Below are 20,760 nucleotides of genomic sequence, written 5' to 3' on the forward strand. Positions count from 1 at the left end.
TTTTAAAAAGTTTCTTTTTTTTTTTTTTTTTTTTTTTTTTTTTTTGAGACAGGATCTCACCCTGTTGCCTAGGCTGGAGTGCAGTGTCATAATCATGGATCACTCCAGCCTCAACCTCCTGGATTCAAGCAGTCCTCCTGCCTCAGCCTCCTGAGTAGTTAGGACTATAGGCACACACCACCCCGTACCTGGCCAATTTTGTTTTTGAAATTTTTTGTAGACATGGGATCTTGCTATGTTGTCCAGGCTGTTGAACTCCTGGCCTCATGCGATCTTCTCATCTTGGCCTCCCTACGTGCTGAGATTACAGGCGTGAGCCACTGTGCCTGGCCAAATGCTTTTTAAATAAAAAGGAAGCTATAAAACCATGCTCCAGTGGTATATGTATGTATGTCATTTTGTAAGTGCATAGTGAAAGGTCTGCAAGGATGTACTTTGGGAAGGTGATGGTCTTTGGGGTTTTGAGAGGGAACTTCAGTCTTAGTCAAGATCTCCATTGTTTGAGGAATTTACTACTCTTGTAGTTAATTTTGATATAACAGTAGTACTTAGTGTAATTGCCTAATCTAGAAATAGTAACTTAATATGATTCTTCTTTTTCTAGCTTTGGACATCAGACAGTGCAGGAGAAGAATGTGATGCGGCAGAAGGGGCTGAAAACTAAATCCATACAGGGTGTCATCCTTCTTTCCTTCAAGAAACCTTTTTACACATCTCCATTCCTTATTCCACTTGGATTTCCTATAGCAAAGAAACCCATTCATGTGTATGGAATCAACTGTTTATAGTCTTTTCACACTGCAGCTTTGGGAAAACTTCATTCCTTGATTTGTGTTTGTCTTGGCCTTCCTGGTGTGCAGTACTGCTGTAGAAAAGTATTAATAGCTTCATTTCATATAAACATAAGTAATTCCCAAACACTTATGTAGAGGACTAAAAATGTATCTGGTATTTAAGTAATCTGAACCAGTTCTGCAAGTGACTGTGTTTTGTATTACTGTGAAAATAAGAAAATGTAGTTAATTACAATTTAAAGAGTATTCCACATAACTTCTTAATTTCTACATTCCCTCCCTTACTCTTCGGGGGTTTCCTTTCAGTAAGCAACTTTTCCATGCTCTTAATGTATTCCTTTTTAGTAGGAATCCGGAAGTATTAGATTGAATGGAAAAGCACTTGCCATCTCTGTCTAGGGGTCACAAATTGAAATGGCTCCTGTATCACATACGGAGGTCTTGTGTATCTGTGGCAACAGGGAGTTTCCTTATTCACTCTTTATTTGCTGCTGTTTAAGTTGCCAACCTCCCCTCCCAATAAAAATTCACTTACACCTCCTGCCTTTGTAGTTCTGGTATTCACTTTACTATGTGATAGAAGTAGCATGTTGCTGCCAGAATACAAGCATTGCTTTTGGCAAATTAAAGTGCATGTCATTTCTTAATACACTAGAAAGGGGAAATAAATTAAAGTACACAAGTCCAAGTCTAAAATTTTAGTACTTTTCCATGCAGATTTGTGCACATGTGAGAGGGTGTCCAGTTTGTCTAGTGATTGTTACTTAGAGAGTTGGACCACTATTGTGTGTTGCTAATCATTGACTGTAGTCCCAAAAAAGCCTTGTGAAAATGTTATGCCCTATGTAACAGCAGAGTAACATAAAATAAAAGTACATTTTATAAACCATTTACTATGGCTTTGTAACAATTGCATACCCATATTTTAAGGGACAGGTGAATTTACTACTTTCTAAAGTTTATTGATACTTCCCTTTTATGTAAAATGTAGTAGTGATACCTATATTTCCACATTGTGCATTGTGACACACTTGTCTAGGGATGCCTGGAAGTGTATAAAATTGGACTGCATTTCTTAGAGTGTTTTACTATAGATCAGTCTCATGGGCCATCTCTTCCTCAGATGTAAATGATATCTGGTTAAGTGTTATATGGAATAAAGTGGACATTTTAAAACTAGCAAAGTTAATTATGTGATTGTGAGTGCCTTGGCTGTTATTAGAATTGTGCTTCAGTGGATATTCAAAAGGAATGTTAAGAGTTCAGACACAGATACTCCTCAACTTAAAATGGGGCTACACCCTGATAAACCCATTGCAAGTTGAAAATACGAAGTCAAAACTGCACTGAATACACCTAACCTAATGAACATTATAGCTTAACCTATCCTACATTAAATGTGCCCAGAACACTTAGCCCTGCAGTTGGGCAAAATCAAAGAACATGAAGCCTACTTTATACTAAAGCGTTGGATCTCTCAGGTAATTTGTTGAACACTGAAAGTGAAAACCATTGATTGTATGGGTACTTGAAGTATGCTTTCTACTGAATGCCTGTCATTTCCACACCATTGTAAAGTCAAAAAATTAAGTTGGGGACTCTATGCTTCTGTTTGTAAACATTCAATCTTACTATTAGTGAGTTCAAAATAATTTTGGTTTTATAGTATCACAATAGCTATTATTTTACTAACCAATCTCAGATTAGTAAAATAACTGAGACTGAATGACTTGAGAACTGATTTTTAAGTCAGAAGATAATCTGAAAAAATAGCTATGTAGGATTCTTCTTGATCCTAAAACGTGAATATGAAACAAGGCTTCATTTATAGTTGTTTTCTTTTCTTTTCTTTTTTTTTTTTTTGAGACAGTTTCACTCTGTTGCCCAGGCTAGAGTGCAGTGGTGCGATCTTGGCTCACCACAACCTCCGCCTTCTGGGTTCAACAGATTCTCCTGCCTCAGCCTCCCGAGTAGCTGGGATTACAGGCACCCGCCACCACACCCGGCTAATTTTTTTTATTTTTAGTAGAGACGGGGTTTCACCATGTTGGCTAGGCTGGTCTTGAACTCCTGACCTCAGGTGATCCACCTGCCTGAGCTTTCCAAAATGCTAGGATTACAGGCATGAGCCACCACGCCCGACCTATACTTGTTTTCTAAGGGGAAATGAAAAGGCAGAATTCAGTAGGACTCTGGTATCCCAAAATTTAAATCAGGACACTACTTTTTAAATAAAAATCATAGTAAAAATAACATTTTGAATTGAGAAAAAATGATCATTTCTTAAGACCAGTAAAATGGTATGTGCTGAGTAATGAATTATGTTATCAAAATGGCCTTAAAGAATAGATTATTTTCTAGCCAGGCGCGGTGGCTCATGCCTGTAATCCCAGCACTATGGGAGGCTGAGGCGGGCAGATCATTTGAGGTCAGGAGGTCAAGACCAGCCTGGCCAATATGGTGAAACCCTGTCTCTATTAAAAATACAAAAATTAGGCTGGGCACAGTGGCTCACACCTGTAATCCCAGCATTTTGGGAGGTTGAGGCGGGTGGATCACTTGAGGTCAGGAGTTCAAGACCAGCCTGGCCAACATAGTGAAACTCCATCTCTACTGAAAATACAAAAAAATGGCTGGGTGCAGTGGCTCACGCCTGTCATCCCAGCACTTTGGGAAGCCGAGGTGGGTGGATCACAAGGTCAGGAGTTTGAGACCAGCCTGGCCAACATGGTTAAACCCCATCTCTACTAAAAATAGAAGAAAAGTAGTGAGGCATGGTGGTGGGCACCTGTAATCCCAGCTACTCAGGAGGCTGAGGTAGGAGAATTGCTTGAACCTGGGAGGCAGAGGTTGCAGTGAGCCGAGATTGCACCACAGCACTCCAGCCTGGGTGACAGAGCAAGACTCCGTCTTGGGGGAAAAAAATAGCCAGGTGTGGTGGCACATGCCTGTAATCCCAGCTACTCAGGAGGCTGAGGCAGGAGAATCACTTGAGTCTGCAGGGCAGAGGTTGCAGTGAGCTGAGATTGTGCCACTGCACTCCAGCCTGGGTGACAGAGGAAGACTCTGTCTCGAAAAATAATGAAAATAAAAATTCAAAAATTAGCCAGCCTTGGTGGTATAGGCCTGTAATCCCAGCTACTTGGGAGGCTGAGGCAGCAGAATCGCTTGAATCTGGGAGGTGGAGGTTGCAGTGAGCGGAGATCACGCCACTGCACTCCAGCCTGGGTGACAGCGAGACTGTCTCAAAAAAAAAAAAAAAAAAAAGATTATTCTCAACATTTAGTCCCAACTTGAAACGTCTCCTTGCTTTAGAAAAGCTCTGCATCTTTTAAAAGCGGGCTCAGCCTGTGGTATCTCCTTTTGACTCTGCTTTTTGGGCTTCCTTGCACTAGAGGAAGAGGATATAGAACACTGCTAAGAACTCAGCAGGAGAGAGGACACCTTTCCTGAGGAAAAGAGTGTAAGTAAAGTTTTGGGATGGGGGGAGGATTTAAATCTATCAGCTTTGTCTTTAAGTTTTTAAATTACTTTCTGAGATCAGAAATTTTAAATATTGCACCTATTTTGTAGTTAGAACTTGGCAGTTTTTTCTTAATGGCATTTAGGTAGATATTAATAACAATTTTTTAAATTGCATTCTAACAATAGAATCAGATTTTTATTTCAACATATTTGTACATTCATTTGTTAATCTTTGGTTGGCAAAGATCAGTAAGTTCTTTTGACACGGTTGGTAGAATATACTCATACCTTGTAACTTAAATATGTATCAGTAGAGACTTCTTAAAAAATGGTGAAAATATTAGGAAGGCCATTTAAAGATGCATAAAAACTACAACTGAAGAGTAAAATAATTTGAGAAGACCAGAATCTTGGTCACTGATTTTGAGATGGGCTAATTTTTAGGAGTTGGGTCATTCAGAAATATTAGGCCTATTACAGACGAACAGATGTGACTTTTTGTCCAATGATGAGTCTCACTGTAGGTTCATGTCATTAGATATATTTTAAAAGTAACAATCATTCTTTATGGTTTAGAAATACTTTCACTTTAAACTGATGAAGGCAATTTTGCATTTTACTTTTTTTTCTTTTTTTTGAGACGGAGTTTCACTCTTGTTGCCCAGGCTGGAGTGCAATGGCACAAACTCAGCTCACTGCAGCCTCTACCTCACGGGTTCAAACGATTTCCTCCCTCAGCCTCCTGAGTAGCTGGGATTACAGGTGCCCTCCACCACGCATGGCTAATTTTTGTAGTTTTAGTAGAGATGGGGTTTCACCATGTTGGCCAGGCTGGTCTTGAACTCGTGACCTCAGGTGATCTGCCCACCTTGGCCCCCCAAAGTGCTGAGATTACAGGTGTGAGCCACCACGCCTGACCGCAATTTTGCATGTTTTATTCTGCCTTATATCTCTATCACTCTCCCATGTAGAATTTGTATTTGGTAAGCTTTGCCTTCTCTGGAATTAATGTTATTTAGCTAAACAGTTTACGTGTAGCAAGAACTGCATATACAGCAGTGATTTTTACTGTATCTTTTGTGTTTAGCAAATATTTAGTGTTGTTGAAATTGCCTACAGTAGTTAGTACGGTAACGTGCTGTACGTGTTTGTAGCCTAGGAATATAGGCTTTACTACATAGCCTAGGTGTGTAGTAGGCTCTGCCATGTACTTGTGTAAGTACATCCTGTGATATTTGCACAACGATGAAGTCGCCTAACGAGGCGTTTTTCAGAACATACTCTTGTTAAGTGACACCACTGTGTAGATGTCAAGATCATCATGAAATCGAATTTGGGGCAAACTTGCCAGTTTACTCCTTAACCCACACTTCATTTTAAAGTGGCTATGCTGGCCAAGCACTGTGGCTCGTGCCTGTAATCCCAGCACTTCAGGAGACCGAGGTGGGTGGACTGCTTGAGCCTAGGAGTTTGAGACCAGCCGGGCAACATGGCAAAACCCATCTCTACAAAAAATACAAAAATTGGCGGGGCATAGTGGTGCACGCCTGTGGTCCTCGCTATTCAGGGGGCTGAGGTGGGAGGATTGCTTAAGCCCGAAAGATTGAGGCTGCAGTGAGCAGTGATTGTGCCACTGCACTCCAGCCTGAGCAACAGAATGAGACAGTGTCTCAAAAAAAAAAATTCTATGCCAGCTAGGTGCAGTGGCATGACCCTGTTGTCCCAGCTACGCTGAGGTAGGAAGATCACTTGAGCCCAGGAGTTTGGGGCTGTGGTGCTTGATGATCATGCCTGTGAATAGCTGCTGCACTCCAGCTTGAGCAACGCAAAGAGACCGTCTCTTTCAGAAGAAAAAAAAAAGAAAAGATTATGCCTTCAGAGCTAATGCTTTGGAGGTGGCAAGTAATAATACCCGGGAGGAAATGCTGGAAACTGCCCCTAAAATTATAACACCTTAGCATGTTTATACAGCCCTTTTAGTTAGAAGGAACCAACATTTATTGAAGTCTTTTTGGATACCTGGTCATGTACTATGCACATTCATATTTAATCATCTCAAGTGCCCTTAAGTGACAGAACATCTGATCAGAAAAAAATGAAATCATGGCTGGGTGTGGTGGCTCACGCCTGTAATCCCAGCACTTTGGGAGGCCGAGGCGGGCGGATCATGAGGTCAGGAGATTGAGACCATCCTGGCTAACACGGTGAATCCCCGTCTCTACTAAAAATACAAAAAAAATTAGCCGGGCATGGTGGCAGGCTCCTGTAGTCTCAGCTACTCGGGACGCTGAGGCAGGAGAATGGCGTGAACCCGGCAGGTGGAGCTTGCAGTGAGCTGAGATCACACCACTGTACTGCAGCCTGGGCGACAAAGCGAGACTCCGTCTCAGAAAAACAGAAATGAAATTATTAGCTCAAAGTTACGTATGTGAGCCTTGTGCCATGGCTCACGCCTATAATCCCAGTACTTTGGGACGCCAAGGCAGGTGGATCTTTTGAGCCCGGGAGTTTGAGACCAGTGGACAACATGGCAAAACCCTGCCTCTACAAAAATACTAGCCAGGCATGGTGATGCACGCCTGTAGTCCCAGCTGCTTGCCAGACTGAGGTGGGAGGATCACCTGAGCCCGGGAGGTCAAGGCTGTGATAAGCTGTGATTGCACCACTGCAGTCCAGCCCCAGTGATAGAGTGAGACCCTGTCCTAAAACAAAAACATTTATGTACGTGTCTATTAGGTAGCCAACTAGAGGTTGAACTCAAGACGCCATACCAAGTTAATTTCTGTGCCACTATTGCCTGCTGTGAGTACTTCACCATCCTTACTATGGCAAGTAAATAACGCTATTCTTTTTTTTTTTCTAGCATCTTTGGAGATGATTTTTGTTTTTCTTTTCTTTGACTTTCCCCTTAGTCTGTCAGTTTTGCCCTTTGGGGAAAACCTCAAAAGGGGCAGTGTTACAACATCCTGGGCCTAACTCTCATCTTACGATTATAGAAATGAGCCCAAAGAGACTGCAGACTTGCCCAAGGTCCTAGCAACTAGCTAGTGTTTGGCCTGAAACTAGACAAGAATCAGAGGCAAATAACTCCAAATCTCAATCTCTACTGGCTAAATTAAAAAGAATTCTTAATGAAAATTGTTTTTTTTTCCTTGCCACTCAGAAAATGAAGGCTTTAGTTCATATTTATCTGGTAAGTTTTTTTTTTTTTTTTTTTTAAGGCATGAGCCCTCTGGTTACTTTCTGAAAGTAAGGAAATAAGCATTTATCGTCCAGCATTGCTTGTCACATTTATTTTACATGCTTTACACCAAAGGCCCTTATATAATCAATGTTATTTGCATGCTCAATGCTGCAATATAGTGGAAAGGCCATCAGCCACGGTCCCGGGCCAATCTTCCCACTCACTGGCAAGCTACATGGAATCTTGGGACCAGCATCTTCACTTCTTAATAGGCAAGTTTTTTAGGCATCCTCACAAATAAAACTCAGTTTGATAACAAAGTTTTATTAGAAGGTTTCTCTTGATTTCTGGAGGGGGAAACTGAAGCACCGAAGTTAGTGACATGACCTAGGACTTGGGCTTCATAGCCAAGTAGCGGTGTCAGGATTTGAACCTGGGCAGTCCTGCTTCAAAGTTAGTACTCTTAGCAACTGTGTTATGTTGCCTTTTTTTTTTAAGATTAAAGCAATTGATCAGTGCTTTTTAACCTCTAGTCATGACCAACTGGTAACAAACTTCATGGGTGACAGCCAACTTTTTTAATAGAAGGGAAAATACGTAGCATGTTATAAGGGAAATAATACTTTGTGAAACCAATTTCAGTTTATACATGTATGAAAAGTGGGTTGTGATGTCAAATTGATTTCAAATAAGTTTGAAAGCCATTTCTTATGGATGGTCTTAAAGATTTCTGCAATCCATGTCCTAGGACTGTAAGTTGGTCATAATTTTACTGTTGTGAATAATTCCAGAAGTTTTTTTCATGATGGCATTGTTGAGTCTCTTCTACCTACAGCACTGTGACAATTTCTACTTCAGAATTTTCTGAGCCATGAGTATCCCTTAATGCCCTTCAGAAGAAAGGGGAGACTTCCACTTTTGAGAGTGATATTTTCATTACACATTACTGAATGGGTTATGCAGAGATTAACTTTCTTATCTGTTCTTTGTCCTCAGACAGTATTTCTGCAACATATCATAGCCTGGGCCTCCACAGAAGCCATGGTGGAGTTAGAATTTATTCAGCTAGCAAAGAGGCTAATAAGGGCTTTCTTGGGATACGAATTATTAAGTAGGCTTGAAACTGGGTTGAGCCCTGAGTAAAAGTCAGGCAATACAACTGGCCTTACTACACTAGGCTCCTAAATTCTTTTGAGCTGTAACACAGTTTCTCCAGGAATATCTGGGGTTCTTACTCAAGTGCTTATCAAAAGAGTTGTTTAATTACTGTAATTTTAGCTAAAGACTTTAGGAATTTTCTTGCTGATTTGACATGTGAAATTGCATAATGTAGACTTGCAATGCTAGGCTGTGGCAAGCTGGCTTAATTCATTTTATTTGGATGTTTACTTTGCTCTTGCTTATGACGTGCTACTGAGGGCAGTAGCTGCCACTGCTAGCTAGGCTACTTAGGATGCCCTGTCATGGTTATTTTTTTTTAATAGTAGAAACTTGCCCATGTAAAAGAACTACACATTTTGCCAGGCACGGTGGCTCATGTCTGTAATCCCAACAGTTTGGGAGGCCGAGGCAGGCAGATACCTGAGGTGAGGAGTTCGAGACCAGCTGGCCAACATGGTGAAACTCCGCCTCTACTAAAAATACAAAAATTAGCCAGGCGTAGTGGCATGCATCTGTCGTCCCAGCTACTCAGGAGACTGAGGCAGGAGAGTGGCGTGAACCTGGGAGGTGGAGCTTGCCGTGAGCCAAGATCGCACCACTGCACTCCAGCCTGGGTGACAGGGCAAGACTCCGTCTCAAAAAAAAAAAAAAAGAAAAAGAAAGAAAGAAATAAAGAATTGGCCGGGCATGGTGGCTCACGCCTGTAATCCCAGCACTTTGGGAGGCCGAAGTGGGCAGATCAGAAAGTCAGGAGATCAAGACCAGTCTGGCCAATATGGTGAAACCCTGTCTCTACTAAAAATACAAAAATTAGCCAGGCGTGGTGGCGGGCGCCTGTAGTCCCAGCTACTCAGGAAGCTGAGGCAGGAGAATTGCTTGAACCCGGGAGGTGGAGGTTGTAGTGAGCCGAGATCACGCCACTGCACTCCAGCCTGGGAGACAGGGCAAGACTGTCTCAAAAAAAAAAAAAGACACATTTTTCTTCCTGTGACAGCTTACACTTGAGGATGTATAGATAACAATGTTGAAAACTAGAAAAAGTCCCGGGTGCGGTGGCTCACGCTTATAATCCCAGCACTTTGGGAGGCCGAGGCGGGCAGATCACCTGAGGTCAGCCTGGCGAACATGGTGAAACCCCCGTCTCTATAAAAAAAAATAAAAAATTAGCCAGCGTGGTGGCAGGTGCCTGTAATCACAGCTACTTGGGAGGCTGAGACAGGAGAATTGCTTGAACCCCGGGGGCGGAGGTTGCAGTGAGCCGAGATTGTGCCATTGCACTCCAGCCCTGGCAACAAGAGTGAAACTCCGTCTCCAAAAAAAAAAGAAAACTAGAAAAAGTTTAAGTCCAACTGAGATTTAACTTCCAGTGTAGCCTGGTTTTCTTTCTCCTGTCAGAGGTGTAGAGGAGTGAAAGCACTGAATTAAGCTAGATTAACCTTCCCTTTCCTGTGGAAGTGTGTACTGGAAGCTGGCATTCATTGCAAAGATCTCTGCCATTCAGTAATCTTGTGGGCTCTACTCTCCACCATTTTATGGGAGTAACTCAGGTCGTTTAGTCCTTGAAGGAAGCCAGACTATTTGTTTCTCATTTTCTACTGACATTACCAGGTTTTTTACCTATCCGAAATTTGTTCTGAGAGTTCTTTCTCCATTCTAGCCCTGTGGGTCTTTAGATAAGGCTCTGTGTTTCAGCCATGTCGCCATGCCATTCTCCTTGACAGGTGGTGCTTTTTTGGGGGGGTTGGGGAGGAGGGTAGAGACAAGGTCTCACTATGTTGCCCAGGGTGGTCTTGAACTCCTGGCCTTAAGCAGTCTTCCCACCTCGGCCTCCCAAAGTGCTGGGATTACAGATGTGAGCTACTGTACCCAGCCTGTGTATGTGATGTTCTTTCAGTTATTCTGGAACTTGGTACGCACCTTGGAGGATTCATTGGCAAGATTTTGGAGACCACTGTGTTCTAATACTGGTGGCAACACCACAACTTGGGAGCTAGGAAAATAAATGGGACAAGATTATTAACGCTTTTTGGAGCTAGACTTGTCTATTCCCACAACTATGTAACATGAGAGATTGTGTGATCTAGAGATAGAAAGGACCAGCCAGAAACTGGGTGCAGTGGCTCATGCCTGTAATCCCAGCACTTTGGGAGGCCAAGGCAGGCGGATCACTTGAGGTCAGGATTTCGAGACCAGCCTGGCCAACATGGTGAAACCCCATTTCTACTAGAAATACAAAAGTTAGCTGGGCATGGTGGCGTGCACCTGTAATCCCAGCTGCTTGGGAGGCTGAGGCAGGAGAATTGCCTGAACCTGGGAGGCGGAGGTTGCAGTGAGCCGAGATCGTGCCACTGCACTCCAGCCTGGGTAACAGAGCGAGACTCCATCTCAAAAAAAAAGAGAAAGAAAACCAGCCTAGAAGTCAAAGATCTGGCTTCCGTGGTCATTCACATACTTGTTAAATATATTGAGCGCTTGTTGTGAGTCAGGGACTGAAGTAGGTACCAGAACTTTAAACTTCACTACTTTATAGCTATGGCTTTAATCTCACTGAGTTTCTGTTTTACCTTTTACAGATAAAAGGTGGACAATCTATCTAGCCTGCAAGCCAATGTGTGAAAGTATTTCCAAGTGTAAAGGGCTGTGGAATGTATGTAGTGGAACACTCAAGTGGGAAGGAAGTTAGCAGGATAGCCTGATTTTGGAACTAGAAAGTTCTAATAAAGTGAAACCAGTCTTGTGGATAAGAAAATCAACAACACTGAGCAGACCTATTGCCCTAGATTTTCAAGGACATAGTCACAAAAAGAAAATGACGGTGTAACTTGGGAATGCGAAGTTAAAAAAAAAAAAGACAATTAAGCCGTGGCTTTGCTTCTAATTAGCACTCTCTGATGGAATACAATGGGAAAGGTCATTCTGTTGAAATAAGTGAAGAAAAATCAGGACCCAGAGAACAAGTGCTAAAAGGAAATGCCTTTGACCAAAAACTCAGTCACTTACCAGCAGTTAAGTCTTGACTAAGGAGTTTTGATTCAGTAGGTCTGAGGTAGGGCCCCATAGAGCATTTGTATTTTTAACAAATTGATGCTGATGCTGCTGATCAGGACCTGGTACTTTGAGAACCACTGCTTTAAGGAAGCCTCAATAATGAAGGCCAAAGTAAAGATCGGGTGAGTTTCACAGCAGAGTAGTAAAAATAAGTCAGAGGGCTGGTTGTGTCTGTAGTCCCAGCTACCAGCCACTAGGGAGGCTGAAGTGGGAGGATCATGAGGCCAGGAGTTCAAGGCTACCCTGCACTATGATAGTGCCTATGAATAGCCACTGTACTCCAACCTGGGCAACATAGCGAGACCTCATCCCAAAAAATAAAAATAAATCAAAGGATTTTGGGTCTGAGTCCAGCACAGTGTTGAAATCTGTGCCCGAGGGTCTTCCTCTTCACCAACTGAAATTAATCGGGATATATATATATATGTAACAGCATAGGTGGCTCGTGTTAACTCTGTCCCCACCCCCTTTATTTAGTCACTGCCCATGTTGACTCTTTTGTATTAAAGTAAAAATACAGTTTTATTCAAATCCTGACCAGATAGATTTCGTGATGTGAAAAGATGCCAATGAGATGAGTTTGAGAACTGGTCCTTAAGGTCTGTAGTAAAGAGGCCAGGGATCTGACTGGCAGAGAAATATGAGGTCAAACATCTGCATTTAGTATTCATGTGAGGTCAGTGTTGATGGAGATTGGCCTAAAGCTTGAGACAGGAAACCAGGGATATATACCGAGGATGGGCAGGAGGCTCAGCAACTTGTTTGGGCATCATGTGAGCTGGCTAATGGTTGTAAAGGTCAGGTGAGTCAAAGTAAGAACCCAACGGTCCTATTGCAAGTTAGAGCATTTGAGTTCATTCCCTCTATTCCTCTTCACTGGTCCCTCCAGTTTCTACATGGTTGATTTAAAGCAAACATGAAAAAGCTTTCACTCTTTTTTTAAAGACATAATAGAAATAATATGTAGGTATTTAGTATTGTGTTGATGCATTTCATTTGTTTTTAGGGTTCAGGGCTGTAGAGAAAGAATCAGCAGAAAACTATTTCAGGCCAAACCACAAGTGTTTCTTGTAAGGGAACAGATAACCTGAAGTGATCTCTGCAAGTCTTGCTTAAATTTCCGGTAGATGGAATAGTGAAAAGGGTAGAGAAGTACCATTTTAGTCTTTGTTGGCCATTTCCAATTCTGTGTTTGGCAGCAAAGCATTTGAAGACATAAAAGAGTTGGCCTTGCCTCTCAAGTTTATAGTGTGGGGAGACAAAATGAACACATGGGACATCACACACGCTAAAACTCGATGCCCGTTCCATGGCGGCAGCTCAGATGCAATCCAGGAATGAAACATACACAGTTTGTAAAGAGAACTGTCAGTTTCAGAATGGGAGAAGAGTGCATCCTGGAGGAACGCGTAAGAAGTAGGATGATTCAAATAGCATACTATGTTGTCCAGGAGTTTTTTTTAACCACCTGCTACTAGGAGTTCCCAAAGTAATAGGAACTTCCTTAGATGGTTGTTATGAAGGGAAATGAAGTCAGATGTCTCTGGATTTGAATCTTGACTCTTCATAGTTGAGTAACTTTGGACAAGTCCCCTAATCTGTAAAACAGGCATAATGTTTCAAAGGATCGTTATAAGACTATATGAGATCATTTACGCATTTTGCATGCAACAAATATTTGATGATGACAGCCATCAGGCTAGGTGAACAGAACAGAAGGACCCTGTGCCTAGTACGTAATAGGAACTCAGTAGATACCTCCTAAATGTACCAGGTTGTTTCATGCCTTTATAGTATTTTAGTTCTTTTTATTATTTTTTCTTTTTCAGATGGAGTCTCGCTCTGTTGCCTAGGCTGGAGTGCAGTGGTGTGATCTTGGCTCACTGCAACCTCTGCCTCCCGGGTTCAAGTGATTCTCCTGCCTCAGCCTCCCGAGTAGCTGGGATTACAGGCGTGTGCCACCACGCCCGGCTAATTTTTGTATTTTTGGTAGAGATGGGGTTTCACCATGTTGGTCAGGCTGGTCTCGAACTCCTGACCTCATGATCTGCCTGCCTCGTCCTCCCAAAGTGTTGGGATTACAGGTGTGAGCCATGGCAACCGGCCTTTAATTGTTTATTATGCGATAATTTATTTTTCTTTGCTGAAACATTTCAAAGCAAGTAACACATTATGTTCTCTCATTACTACATAATTCAGCATACATTGCTAAAGAAATATGCAGCCTGGCACAGTGGTTCACGCCTGTAATCCCAGCACTTTGGGAGGCCAAGCTTAGTGGATCACCTGAGGTCAGCAGTTTGAGACCAGCCTGACCAACATGGTGAAACAAATATGTATATAAATATATTTATATAGCTGGGCGTGGTGGTGCACACCTGTAATCCCAGCTACTCGGGAGGCTGAGGCAGGAGAATCACTTGAATCCAGAAGGTGGAGGTTGCAGTGAGCCGAGATCACACCACTGCACTCCAGCCTGGGCGACAGAGCAAGAATCCATCTCAAAAAGAAAAAAAGAAAAAAAAATTAAAATACTATAAAGGCATGAAACAACCAGGTACATTTAGGAGGTATCTACTGAGTTCCTATTACGTGCTAGGCACAAGGTCTTTCTGCTCTGTTCACCTAGCCTGATGGCTGTCATCATCAAATATTTGTTGCATGCAAAATGCGTAAATGATCTCATATAGTCCTATAACAATCCTTTGAAGCATTATGCCTATTTTACAGATTAGGGGACTTGTCCAAAGTTACTCAACTATGAAGAGTCAAGATTCAAATCCGGGAGACGGAGGTTGCAATGAGCCGAGATCGTGCCACTGCACTCTAGCCTGGGCAACAGAGCAAGACTCCATCTTAAAATAAATTGGGAGGCCGAGGTGGGTGGATCAGGAGGTCAGGAGTTCGAGATGAGCCTGACCAACATGGTGAAACCCCGTCTCTACTAAAAATACAAAAATTAGGCACGTGCCTGTAATCCCAGCTACTCAGGAGGCTGAGGCAGGAGAATTGTTGGAACCCAGGATGCGGAGGTTACAGTGAGCTGAGATCGTGCCACTGCACTCCAGCCTGGGCAACAGAGTGAGACTCCATCTCAAAAAAAAAGCTAGATTGGTACATTTCCCTGCCTCAAAAAGAAATGCCTGAGAAATGGATTCTCATGAAATTCACTTTGGTATTAGTCTCCCTTACTAGTGATGGTTTTGCAAAATTAAAGATCTTTAGGAGATGATTGGAGGGCTTCACCAGAGATAGGATCTGATTCTTTACAGCTTGGTCCCTGTAGTGCTATTCAAGTTATTTCTCATCCTTTTCCTGTTTTCACATCCATTGGCTGTAGGACTTAAAGTTAGAAGGAACTCTAGTGGACACTGCTGATATTTGCCTACTGAACATCTGAAAACTTTGTTCTCCCGTGCTGTTGTATGAGTCTTAGCAGGAGACAGAGCCAGAGTCCCATCACCTGGCCATTGGAATGCAGGCTTGTGAACTAAGTTCAGCTGACTGGATGCTCCCACCCAGGACTCAGAATCCTGAGGGAAGGGATAAAAAAGGCAGGAATGTTTGAGGATATACTCTTGGTGATATGGACAGTCCAGTGGTGTCTAGAAGGCTGTATTTCACGGTAGCAGTGCTGGTGGTGATGTCCTTCCAGACCACTGGGCATAGCTTTGGCTGAGTCTCCACTACCCATTTCCCATGACTCCTGTTTTCTGAGTCTGGTGTTTCAGCTTTCTCATCAATTATGTGAACTGCTAGATAGCCTTCCAGTAAGCTCTTTTTCTGCTTAGCGTGAATTGGTTCCTTTTGTGCATGACTAGAAGGCCTAAGTGATAAAGGGTTTGGAAGATTTGGCTTGCCCTTGACTTCTGAATTTTCAGCCAAGAATTCCTTCCTGCTGTCCAGATAGCAGAATGAGCATCTTCCCTAAAGTGAAGGAAAGCCTATTGCTAACATATTCCATCCTAAGCGAAGAAACTTCCTGATTGCTTGGGAGGAGATATTACTTCTAATGTAATAATGGGTACTAATGATTTTCTTCTGAGTCCTTTATAGGTTAAAATCAGATGAAGAGAGCTTATATACCCAAATTAAGCTGTGCCACCCCCCTACTTTCTGGGGTTTTTTGTTTTGTTTTGCTTTCTTTGTTTTTGGGTATTTTTTTTTTTTTTTGAGACTGAGTCTCACTCTGTCACCCAGGCTGGAGTGCAGTGGCATGATCTCGGCTCACTGCAACCTTTGCCTCCCAGGTTCAAGCGATTCTCATGCCTCAGCCTCCCGAGTAGCTGGGATTACAGGCACCTGCCACCATGCCCGGCTAATTTTTTGTATTTTTAGTAGAGATGGGGTTTCATGATGTTGTCCAGGCTGGTCTCAAACTCCTGACCTCAAGTGATCTGCCCACTTTGGCCTCCCAAAGTGCTGGGATTACAGGCGTGAGCCACCGTGCCAGGCCAGGGTTTTTTGTTTGTTTTGAGGCAGGGTACAGCTCTGTCACCCAGGTTGGAGTGCAGTGGTTCGCAGCTCACTGCAACCTCCACCTGCTGAGCTAGAGTGATCCTCCCACCTCAGCCTCCCGAGTAGCTGGAACTACAGGCTCACACCATCACACCTGGCTAATTTTTGTGTTTTTTTATAGAGATGAGGTTTTGCCATGTTGCCCAGGCTGGTCTCAAATTCTTGAGCCCAAGCGATCCATCCACCTTGGCCTCCCGAAATGCTGGGATTACAGGCGTAAGCCACCGTGCCTGGCCTCATCCACCTACTTTCTTAAGGGCAAATATCCCGCTACCTCACAAAGAGTTAAGAGCTCTCATCTGTGTAGGAAAGCATTGTGCCCTCTCATGTCTCCCGAAATAGATGTCTAATTTCTTTGAATTTTGCCTTAAATGCTCAACTTGAATGCCTCGTTATTGAGACACTGGAGGTGGCAATTAGTGAATGACTAGCCTTCCAGCTGCTCCTTTTGAGTATATTGTGCTGGGTGGATGATCCTGTTACCAGCAAATGTTGGATTGCAAACTCATCTGTCAGGTGGCAATCAAAAACTAGCCTGGAGGCCTGGGCACAATAGCTTACACCTGTAATCCCAGCACTTTGGAATGCCAAGACAGGAGGATCGCTTGATCTCAGGGGTTCAAGACCAGCCTAGGCAACATAGTAAGACCCCTGTATCTACAAAATATAGAAAACAGCCAGGCCTAATGGCATGCGCCTGTAGTCCCAGCTACTCAGGAGGTGGGGGGATCACTTAAGCCGCGGAGTTCCAGGCTACAGTGAGCTGTGATCATACTATTGCACTCCAGTTTGGGTGACAGAGCAAGACAGTTTCTTTAAAAAATTTTTTAAAAAAACTAGCCTGGGCTGGGCATAGTGGCTCATATCTGTAATCTCAGCAATTTGGGAGGCCAAGGTGAGAGGATCACTTGAGGCCAGGAGTTTGAGACCAGCCTGGTCAACATGGCAAGACTCTGTCTCTACCAAAAAAAAGAAGTAAAATAAAAATACTAACCTGCCTCTGACAGGGCCTGCCTGAAGAGATGCCACTGTTTAGGCAGTTGAGCCCTGGACTGGAAACCAGAAGGTCTGGGCTGTCATTCCTGCCCCTAACTTGCAGTGTGCTTTGGGAAAATCCCTGAGTCTCTTTTTCTGTAAACTCCAGGAAGACATAGGGTTCTACTAGACGGTTCAGGAGTGCTTCAAACCCAATAGCTCTGTAGACTCCAGGAAGACATAGGGTTCCACGAGATGGTTCAGGAGTGCTTCAAACCCAATAGCTCTGTTTTCATCCATTTTATACAATACGATTCTGCAAAAGATTTATTTTGCAGATAGGGTACTATAGCTAAAAGAAAAAAAACCCCAAAACACAAGAGCTCGCAAACATCATCGGACTAGATGGCAACCACATTCCTGTGTATATTTCAAATTCGCATCTATGTTATTAACTGAAGTTTTTATTTTTATTATAATTTTTTTTTGAGATGGGTTCTTGCTATGTTGCCCAGGCTAATCTTGAACTCCTGGGCTCAAGCAATCCTTCTGCCTCAGCCTCCCTAAGTGCTGGGATTACAGGTGTGAGCCACTGTGCCCAGCCTAACTGAAGTTTTTATTTTTTATTTTTATTTTTTGAGACACAGTTTCGCTCTGTTGACCAGGCTGGGGTGCAGTGGTGCGATCTCAGCTCACTGCAAGCTCCGCCTCCTGGGTTCTCGCCATTCTCCTGCCTCAGCCTCCCGAGTAACTGGGACTACAAGTGCCTGCTACCATGCCTGGCTAATTTTTTTGTATTTTTAGCAGAGACGGGGTTTCACTGTGTTAGCCAGGATGGTCTTGATCTCCTGACCTCGTGATCCACCCACTTCGGCCTCCCAAAGTGCTGGGATTACAGGTGTGAGCTACCACGCCCAGCCCTGAAGTTTTTAATGGATGTATGCTTTCAAATTATTTATTGAACAAAGCAGAATGTAAATAAATCAATACATAACTAGATAGATATGATGATCAAACATTGCAGGCTGCCCATGATACCAATAATGAGCCAACGTTGTGATTCTGCACTAACTTACTTGTCTTTCAGAGTAAGCCAATAAATAAATGGTAATGTTCCCCTGATGTAACCTCTTTATATTCTGGTTCTTCAAAGTGATCAGTCCTTCGGAAGCAAAGCACAGAACTGCGTAGTGACCACACATATCAGAATTAGGGAACTTCTGACTCACGCCTGTAATCCCAGCACTTTGGGAGGCCGAGGCCAGAGGACCGCTTGAGCCCAGGAGTTCAAGACCAGTCTGGGCAACATGGCAAAACCTCATGGTGGCATGTGCCTGTAGTCCCTGCTACTCTGTGGGCTGAGGTGGGAGGATCGCTTGAGCGCAGGAGGTCGAGGCTGCAGTAAACCATGTTCATACCACTGCATTCCAGCCTGGGCAACAAAGTGAGACCCTGTCTCAGAAAACAAAACAGAATTAGAGGACTTCTAAGCTCTATATTAAGCAGAGAGGCACACTGGACAGGCAGTTCTTACTCGTTTTGCATACATAATCTGAACAGTATGGAAGCAAGAGTGCTTTTTTCTGTAGTCCAGGTTTTAAGATGTTTTCATAAGCAGATCTCATTGATCAGGATCCTAGACCCTGCCCTCTTGGCTCCCAGTAGGAGTGCCACTGTTAGCTTGTAGCCTGTAAACTCTGGGGACATTTTTCACAACAGCTGCAATGTGAATGCCACCATCCTCAAGGCAGGGGGTCTAGAGTAGCAGGTTAGCAGGTTCTTTTTTTTTTTTTTTTTTTGAGATAGGGTTGCATTCTGTCACCCAGGATGGAGTGCAGTGGCACGATCTCAGCTCACTGCAGCCTCGACCTCTCAGGCTCAAGTGATCCTCCTGCCTCAGCCTCCTGAGTAGCTGTGACCACAGGCATCCACCACCACGCCCAGATTTTTGTAGATAAAAAAATCTACAAAAAATTTTTTATTTTTTGTAGAGACAGGGTCTCACTATGTCTGGTCTTGAACTCCTGGGGTTAAGTGACCCTCCTGCCTCGGCCTCTCAAAGTTCTGGGACTATAGTCATGAGCCACTGTGTCCAGCCCAGATTCTTTTTTTTTTTCTCTTTCTTTTTTGTTTTTGAGACGGAGTCTTGGTCTGTCTGTGTCCAGGCTGGAGTGCAGTGGTGCAATCTTGGTTCACTGCAACTTTTGCCTCCCGGATTCAAGCGATTCTCCTGCCTCAGCCTCCCGAGCAGCTGGGGTTACAGGCACATGACGCCACATCCAGTTAATTTTTTTTTTTTTTTTTTTGAGAAGGGGTTTTGCTCTTGTTGCCCAGGCTGGAGTACAATGGCGCCATCTCAGCTCACTGCAACCTCTGCCTCCCGGGTTCATGCGATTCTCCTGCCTCAGCCTCCTGAGTAGCTGAGATTACAGGCATGTGGCACCACGCCCTGCTCATTTTGTATTTTTAGTAGAGACAGGGTTTCTCCATGTTAGGCTGGTCTCAAACTCCCAACCTCAGGTGATCTGCCTGCCTCGGCCTCCCAAAGTGTTGAGATTACAGGCGTGAGCCACTGTGCCCAGCCAATTTTTGTATTTTTAGTAGAGACAGTTTCACCTTGTTAGCCAGGTTGGTCTTGAACTTCTGACCTCAAGTGATCCACCCACCTTGGCCTCCCAGAGTACTGGGATTATAGGTGTGAGCCACCGTGCCCGGCCCTGGCCCTGGCCCTGGCCCCATTTCTTAACAACCTGATAACCTCCTCTTTTTCCTAAGCGAGGTGGGTAAATGATCCATTCTTGTATAAGGATGGGTTTACCTGTCATCAGGCAGGACTCGCCAAGCCTAAATTTGTTTCTTGACTTAATAAACTTATTGAGCATTAACTATGGGCGGGGCACAACTCCTCTGGGTCCCAACCAACATCTCTCTGGAAAATTACTGAGCAGTTTCAAAGATATAAAAGCCACTTACCCCAAGATCCTGACACTTGCCGTTTAGGGCCTTGATTACCCAGGGCTTTGCTGCTTTTCTTTCAGTCTCTCGCCGTGTGATCTCTTGGTCATCTTATGACTCACAAGAGGCTCCCTGCCAATGGGCAGGACCAGGGAGAGGAGAGAAGGAAAGCAGGCCAGGCACACAGCTACTTGTTAGTAGCCTTGGCAAAGTGAGTGAGGAGGTTAAATTGCTGGGCTAGGTTGAAAATTGGGAATTACTTGTGGATTTTATTGTTTTCCCTCTAGCAAGGATAAACTGAAATTTGCCAAAAAGCAAAGAACAAATCATTCAAAACTGTTAACGAGTTACTATATTTTCCTGGGACAGATTCATAAAATAAGGTTCTTTAAATGGAATCAGTCCAATACCAAGCTTTCTCTTGACAGTATGTCTGGCCCAGGACAAGGAGGACTTTACCCCAGGCTAAGAACAGAAGCAAAGAACATGGGGAGAGAGGAGCAGCATGCATTTGGGTCCAAACCTACTGTGACTTGGTCTCAAGTCTTCATGGAGAAAACTGGATCAGGTGAAGAAGAAGAATTAAATCAGGCCAGGCACAGTGGCTCATGCCTGTGATCCCAGCACTTTAGGAGGCCAAGGCGGGAGGATTGCTTGAGC

At 43.6% G+C, this 20,760-nt stretch overlaps 1 protein-coding gene and 1 long non-coding RNA gene across 3 annotated transcripts in view; one reads left to right on the plus strand and one right to left on the minus strand.

Moving 5' to 3' along the window:
* YWHAQ (tyrosine 3-monooxygenase/tryptophan 5-monooxygenase activation protein theta) overlaps nucleotides 1–1,973 on the plus strand; it is a 47,834-nt gene extending 45,861 nt beyond the window's left edge. For both annotated transcript variants that reach the window (XM_034952591.3, XM_063595054.1), the window contains exon 6: nucleotides 605–1,973. In XM_034952591.3, the coding sequence (XP_034808482.1) occupies nucleotides 605–664 (60 nt within the window). In that variant the 3' untranslated portion in view covers nucleotides 665–1,973. The remainder of the gene's footprint in view (nucleotides 1–604) is intronic.
* A 10,175-nt stretch (nucleotides 1,974–12,148) lies between these two features.
* On the minus strand, nucleotides 12,149–20,201 carry LOC117979062 (uncharacterized). Its single transcript, XR_010109319.1, has 3 exons — nucleotides 20,119–20,201; nucleotides 17,165–17,461; nucleotides 12,149–13,250 (listed from the first exon to the last, which is right to left on the minus strand). It is a non-coding gene; the product is annotated as an uncharacterized LOC117979062 (long non-coding RNA).
* Nucleotides 20,202–20,760: the final 559 nt, after the last annotated feature.

The sequence above is a fragment of the Pan paniscus genome, chromosome 12 (genome assembly GCF_029289425.2).
Source record: "Pan paniscus chromosome 12, NHGRI_mPanPan1-v2.0_pri, whole genome shotgun sequence".
In the NCBI taxonomy this organism is placed as follows: domain Eukaryota; kingdom Metazoa; phylum Chordata; class Mammalia; order Primates; family Hominidae; genus Pan; species Pan paniscus.